The 7,751-nt window shown below is 37.6% G+C and overlaps 1 protein-coding gene across 1 annotated transcript; it reads right to left on the bottom strand.

The window, feature by feature from the left end:
• Positions 1-7,394: 7,394 nt before the first annotated feature.
• LOC146632667 (natural killer cells antigen CD94-like) lies at positions 7,395-7,751 on the bottom strand. Its single transcript, XM_085353536.1, has one exon. It carries the CDS (start codon positions 7,749-7,751, stop codon positions 7,395-7,397), a length of 357 nt encoding a protein of 118 aa, XP_085209662.1.

Below are 7,751 nucleotides of genomic sequence, written 5' to 3'. Positions count from 1 at the left end.
CACTGGCTGTTTAATGATCGTGCCAATACGAACTGCGTAACATCGTCCTCTCCCACAACAGGATTACGCACTATCCATCTCTTGCGCAGCATCCTATTCCGAGCTCTTCCTTGACACGCCATCCCTGTCGACACCACGCTTTGTTTACATCCTCATTTTAACGTTAAAAACAGTCACAAGTCAAGTTTCGGAATGAGCTCAACTACGCTGTTATGCCTTCGCAGCACGTTCAACCATCGCAGCGGAAATTCCCACTGGATTTCAAGTGGCTTGTCGGAGTTCGCGCTGACGCAGTTTAATTTACCTGTTGTCATATCGATGATGAAGCACCGTGATTTTACAAAAGTGTTTAAAACCGCTTTTTGCCATCAAGCCTCCGCGCCCTAGCCTATAAGACTGTGAAAGCAAGACTTTTATTTTCTTTCGTCATTCTTTACACTCTCACGATAGCACCCCTGGGCTTTTATTCTTACCTTTTCATCCAGCAATCCAGTGGTTATGAATTACATAGTGGTATTCTCTACGCAACATACGCAGTATTATGTCGCTTTGGCCATGTAATAGCATAAATAACTTACGTGTTTATCCCAAGCCTGTCTTCCTCCCGTGGCGAAGGAGTGTCACTCACTTCCCGGCCGGTGGCACTCAGACCCGGTCCTCGCTGAACTATCAGTCCATCTGATTCAGGTTTCGACGTTACTGTCGCCATTATCAATCTCAGAGCGCGCGTTATCACAGTGTATTCCCCTAACGATTTTCCATAGCGCAAGACGAGAACCCCGCCCCTGACACTCCCCCGGTTACTGATTGGCCAAGCGGCTGGAGACTCTTTCGTCATCGCCAGAATCACATGTGGCTGACGCATGTTTACAAACATCGGTGAAATCACATGGTAATGGTCGCCGTTTTACCGTAAACTACCTCCCACTGACGCAGATACCAGATGTCGTGACGAGAGGCTGTTACGAAAAAAAATGAAAACAGCAAGTAGAATATATAAAGGATATTTATCATGTTAGATATAAAGAGTAGAAATCGCTGGTACACTTTACCTTTGGGGGGTGGGGCGCATTTCTATAAATTATATAGCTTTTCAAAAATTGTTTTCTTCTGCCCTACTCCCGCTAATGTCGCACGAAAGTGGACTTGGGTTATACTTTATCAGGCAATAATTGCTTACATTTTAAATGGCTAAAAAGATATGAACCATGATCATTTTAAGTAATATATTTCATAGCTGCTACACACAGACGAAGTTATATTAACATCCACATCAAATTATATAGAATGCTTAATTTAATGGCCTTGTGTTTTGAAGTACTCTCTTAATAAGACTAAAGCCACCCCTCCCACCCCTTTTTTCTTCTTCGTAAAGGGACCTCCTAAAATGTTTTGTAACACAACTGATCCTGCAGTAAGTTGTAAGGTTACAAGAAAAAAACAAAAAAACAATCGTCTACATTGCAATGAGCATTGTGTCACGATAGATGGCACCATATTCATGAAATAGTGACTTGGTACCGTGAGGTTATTTTTATGGGTGCATTATACTATATCAGAAGTGAAATTCTAGACATTCACTATACATCTTTTGTGAGTAACAGATGACTTCTATCCTATAAACATGCTATATTTTTTTATACCAAGATTCGGGCAAGGAGCTGCTCAAATGGTAAAAACAAAACCATAGACTGTGTGATTCTGTATCTGCCTTTGGAGCTACTGCAGTTTGTATAGTTCGGTTATTATCAGACCGAAGAAGACATTCATTCTAATTTAGGCGGTAAACGTCACAAATCCCGTAGCAACCATTACTCTGACGTGATTCACTGCTTTACTTCACTGCACTTTACGGTAATTGTTTTGTCATGTAGCTTATGTTTTGGTGGGATATTTATGGCAGCTGAGACTAGTTATTAAAGTAATTAAAGATCCCACTCTTACACAGACAAACAAAGCCATCCTGGTATGTATGTTTAAAGTGGTAGCTGTTTGATTAGACTCGGTTATTTTGATTTTTATTACACCTTCCGAATTATGTTCTTGTTTTTGAGAAAAAGTGAAAAATATTATTAATTTGTAAGAGAACAAATCTGTTTTAGTCTCAGCAGTGTTACCAGGGCAGCTATGTGGTTTAAATACAACCTCTCTAAGTTTGATATAAGTTCTTGTTTAAGAGCAGCATGATAATTGACTGAAGGACAAATTCCCAGTAGATGGAGACACAGCTATCATCTGAAAGGCTAGCTCAGTGGTATCAAACTGATTTCAGTTTTGATCTGTTGTAGATGGGAACACTGAAACTACTGTCCAATAACCTAAAAAATAAATAGTTTTGCTTTCTTTAAATGTTCAGAAGATTAAGTACAATCTGAAAACATTCACATTTAATTAATTCATTCTATCCGTAGCAGCCTGGGGTTTCTTTAGAAAAATAAGTTCCCTTTTTAGCTTTATGACCTAAAGTCATTACAGAGATGCTCATCAGTGTAACCACTATGGTCTACAGAACATCGCTGATGTGTTTGTCAGTAAGAAGTGAGTAAAACTGTGGTGATGATTCAGACTCCTGCTCAACATATAGTTTGCAGTTCTTACAGTAACTCTATTGATGTCACTATTCTTACCAACTTGCAACACAAAATACGTACACACCTACATACAAACTTATATATTCCTTCTTTGCAATTATTGCACATTTTCTTCTATATAGTGGAACAGGTTGAACACTTTGGCCCACCAAAGGGACTACTGGTCCTGGTTTCTCATCCCCTGTTAGGTCATCCACAGAGTGGAAAATATAGGTTGGTTTTGCACATTGTGTCATGTTTATAGGACAACTGTCACATTAAATTACAAAGACATCAAACACAAACTAATTTATTGTAGCTTCTTTAAATCTAAACTAAATTAAACTAAATCAAAGAGGATATAAACTTTGGGTTTGACTGCGAGCTAGAATGAGAGATTTTAAGTAACATGTTTTGATATGTGCAATGATGGACTGATGTGGTCTTCTTTAGAGTCATTGCTGATCTGCTGCCAGCCAACACTCCACTAACCTTTCCACCCTCACGGCTTTACAGCAGCAGCACAGACAATGGAGGAGTGAAGCCCGGCAGGCTGGGTAAGTGAACCATTACAGTAGGCATGTAAGGGCTGTCAGCATGTAACAACAAGGGCTGATAAAGGTCACATCAGAATGACAGCAGTGGTTAATTTGCTGTGGCTGCACATTAAAACACATATGAAGTCAGGCTTTTCACACATGCAAGCCCGCTCTCCAGTGTATCTGGACACTGTCAGGTCACTTGTTAACTAAAGCTACATTTAAACTTTTAGTAAACCGAACTAAAAATAAGAAAGCACTGAAACATCAACTAAAATGTAGTGTATTTGCAAAACTAACTCAAATGAAATGAGAATATATCAGAAATACATTAAAAAAAGCTTATGAGCTAGACTATCGGTGGATTTTCTCTCATCTGAGATACCAAGTATACCATCTTCAGGGTACCACAGACCAAGAAACGAGCAGAAGGTAACATGTCATGTCTAGCGTTTTGTTAAATTCGTCACAAAAAACATACAGTGTCTTTTAAGAGTGTTTATTATCTATTTGAACATAACAATCTTTTTTGAATATCTTTGGAAGTAATTAACATGATGAGGAAAGAAAACAATGGAAGGTCCTAGAATAAAGGTAGTTAACTATTTAATTTTATATAAGGGAAATTCTAGATTCTATATGTGCATTACAGTTGGATCAAAAACACTTCACAATAATGATTGCTATCTATCTTTTTGCAAAGACTTGAATATATCGTTATCAACGCAAATATGCATTTTATATTAAAGATTATATGTGTAGCAAAATACAGCATTACATTTATGCAAATATTCAAGCTCCATTGTAGCAGACAAAGTTGAGTCTGTCTGCACAGTCCCAGCTGACCAAGTGCTGCTCATCCAGTGAGAGGGCCCCACAGCGGTGAGTCCAGGTGGGACACTGAGGCATCTCGTTTTGGTTCTTGGCCTGGTGATCAGCAAGGATACGATCCACCCAAAGCCAGCTGCCAGCTAGGTAGCGGAGGCTGGTCCACATGTTGTTGATTTCGGCTGTTCTGCTTGTCGCCATGACTTGAATCAGATCAGAATATGAGCGCAAGCTGAACAGTTCCATGCCCTTTATACGACAGTGCTCGAGTGCTTCCTCCCACGTCTTGTTTTCTTTCACCAGGACCAGGTGGCTCTTAAAGCAGAAGAAGAAGAATTTGTCCTCACAATTCTTTTTACGCCAGCCAGCTTGGTTTTCTACAACACATCTGTTATTAGGATCTATAGGGTCCTGTGGATCCCAGTTGAAGAAAGATGCATTTGTCCCCCCTGACCACTTCCAGTTATCACTGTCATCCTGGTAGAGACCAATCCAGTACAATGTTTGTACCGATGCCAAAGAGGAAATGTAACTGATGAATAATTCCTCTTCATACTGGTTACCGATTGATGACAGATCAGTATATTCATCTCTGCAGTATTTTCTGGCGTCAGACCAAGTCATTCGTTCTTTGACATAATAATTAATACCAAAGTAGGTGCAGAGGGTCATCTTGAAGAGACCCATAAGAATAAGCAATCTGAGAGTACTTATCTTCATGTTGAGTGGATGTTAGTTTCTTACTGTGGAATGACTTAACTCTGTTGGGGACTTTAAGCATTTGAAGGAGCAGCAAGCATCCAATCAGAGTTCATTTTAGCCTGGTATGAAAATGCACAGGTGTACTGAAATTAATTGATGGCATTCACAAATAAGGCTGCATGGAAAGTATTAACTAATGATTATAAGGGGTTTGACTTTGTTTGAAATTTTCCCAGTCATCTGTGCTACTCATTCAGGACTGATAATAGAAAAAAATTGGTATCATTCTGCCCTCTCTGTGGGAAATTATGGCATTAATTAGTTGCTCAGAAGTTTTTGTTTGTTTGTTTGTTTTTTAATACGCAGATTTTGGTTCTCGGATTCGAATGTGATGTTGATACTAGCCTGTCAACCAGGGTTAACTTCTCAGCATTAAGCTGATTTGCAGACATCAGGTTTCTAAAACTCTGTTGGCCTTCCCTTAACTTTTCAGAAAACATAAACGTGTTAGATAAATAAAAAAAAACATTCAATTTTAACAGAAAAAAAACTGGTGAGACTGAAAATGATTGAAAATAGTGTGTTTTGTGTTGCCCTCCGTGTAATTCACATGCAAACTCAGGACTATTAATCCATGCAGTCTGCTAATGAAATGTTTTGAATTTTTCATTTGTGCTTTTAACTATGAAAATTTACACTACAGCATTTAGTCATGCAGGCTGCTTTCTGCACTGCCTTAGTCAAAATATTGATTTGCATTTCATTAGGTAGCATGACTGAGAACCCTGCATAATGTAATCACAGGACCACTGTTAAACTCCTTTCATTGCCTTTATTTTGAAGAATTTGATCAATATGGAATAACTAGAATTCTTTTTCTTCTTCTTAATAACAGGAAGAAAAATAAGAATTTTAGTTATTCCATTTTTGTCAAATACTATTGTATTGACTGCGATAACATTAGGGATAAAATATGTTTTTGGCAATTTATTATAGATGGAAGTAAATGTGTAAGCATACTGCAAGGCTAACACTGGACTTTTTTTGCACAAAAACTGCATATAAAAATTCAGCTAAGTAATAGGTGGATTAATTAAAATAAAAATTGAACTTTTTCCTATGCAGATGGAAAGTACAGAAAAATATTGAATATGTTAAAAAAAAACATCAGCAGTGCATTAATGCAACCATAAAAACAGAAAAATATTTGTCAGTCTAAAGCAATTAAACTGTGACCAGTGTTCAGTTAAAGGGGTTTTGTTGTTTCCTAGGCTAAAGTCTAAATCACTAAAGCAACTGTCATTTTTATGTCAAATTTATATAACATGAATAGCCTGGCAACATTTTTTTATACCTCAGTGATACTAAAGGTCCAGGCAACTTACAGTCAGTCAGGTGACCACGAACTCCTCTATATATGAAAGTCTTCTACATTAAATGTGAGACCATTACACAACAATGTGCAAGACTGTTAAAAGTCCTAGAGAAAAGGTAAAGTGTTATTGTTGCAAAAGGTGGTTCTATAAGTTGTTGAATCTTGAGGTGTACTTAGTTTTTCATGCACTACTTTTGAAATTTGACTTTTTTTTTAATTAAATGAAAAACTACATAGTATAATATGGCACATGTTTTTTGTTTTGTTTTTATCCGAGGTTGTGATTTTAAAGCTCAGTGCACGCCGAGCCAAGCTCATGCTGAACGGATAGTATTTCCAGCTATCTGTGTTACCCATTAAGATCAAATAATGAGAAGACATCAAGTAGTGAGTCTGAAATTGTGTATTTTTCTGCCTTTGTACATAAAATTTCAATAGTCACTGATTTTCTTTTGTCTTAATATACTGAATGCGAATGTGACGATACAGATAGAAATATGTACTTATCTCTCAGATACCATTTTCCTCAATCTGGTCTCATCTGGGATTGAACTGTTTTGGGGGCATTTTCTATCAAGCTTAAAAATTGTGTTACTTTTACATGAATTGTTCATAGAGTCCAGTTGAAAATTATACAAGCATTAAAATATTAAATGAGCTAGTGTTAGTGGAACTGTCCTGTCACTTTACTGCACATTTAAAGTCATCAGTTTTTGTGGTGGAGTGTTCAATAACTTTAAAGAATACAAAGAAGTAGTTTATTTTACTTGTTTGTTTAAGGTCTTAAATGTGTGGCTCCAGACCCACATGCAACTTATTTGTCCTTTCTCATGTGTCTTCCTGTGACTTTGACAAAATGAGTATGAAAATTTTTGCTGAAGTTTAATTTTGTACTATCAGCATTTAATTGAGTCAGTAGCATAAATACAGATAGGATTCAAAGTGGCCAGAGCTTTATTACGGATCTTTTTCAAAGTAGCCCTAGATATACTTATAGAAATAATCTTCCTCCATTCCCAGTTCCTCTAATTTGTTGGTAATTTAAAAAAAGTAAATACTAAGCAAGCAATTGTGGTAAGGCAACATAACAGGAGAAGATATACTTTATTTATCCCAAAATCTGGAATGTCTTTTGTTACAACACATAAACAGACAAAAGAACAGAACAACAAACAACTATCGGCGTATATTTCATGGAATTTAGTAAGTATTGAAACTGACTTTGATGACTATTTTGTCATCACAATTTACATGCACATTACATTTTAGAACAACATAATCCATTTATGTTTGTAAAGTCATAGATATATCTATATGAGCTGATATGTGATTTCGTAGTATAGATTATATGTATATCACACTGCACTGACACAGTTTATCCTACAACAGATGGAAAGGTTTACAGTAGCAGATAAAGTTCAGCCTGTCTGCACAGTCCCAGCTGTCCAAACGCTGCTTGCTCAGTGAGAAGGCTGCACAACGGTGAGTCCAGGTGGGACACTGAGGCAGCTCCTGTGGGATTCTAGACTGCTGGTCGTCAATGGCCCTATCCACCCACAGCCAGGTGCCAGCTAGGTAGCGCAGGCTGATCCACACATGGTCAGTCTCCGTTGCCTTGCTTGTTTGCAGGACTTGAACAAGTGCTGTCTTAGAAAGTAAACTGACCAGTTCCATGTTCTGGCTGCGACAGTGATCGAGTGCTTCCTCCCACGTTTTGTTTTCTTTCACCAACACCAT

Source organism: Diplotaxodon limnothrissa, linkage group LG5 (genome assembly GCF_057381915.1).
Source record: "Diplotaxodon limnothrissa isolate DT_005_m linkage group LG5, D_limnothrissa_male_GT1.1, whole genome shotgun sequence".
In the NCBI taxonomy this organism is placed as follows: Eukaryota; Metazoa; Chordata; class Actinopteri; order Cichliformes; family Cichlidae; genus Diplotaxodon; species Diplotaxodon limnothrissa.
The sequence above is the reverse complement of the archived record's forward strand: the minus strand, read 5'-3'. Positions and strand labels throughout refer to the sequence as shown.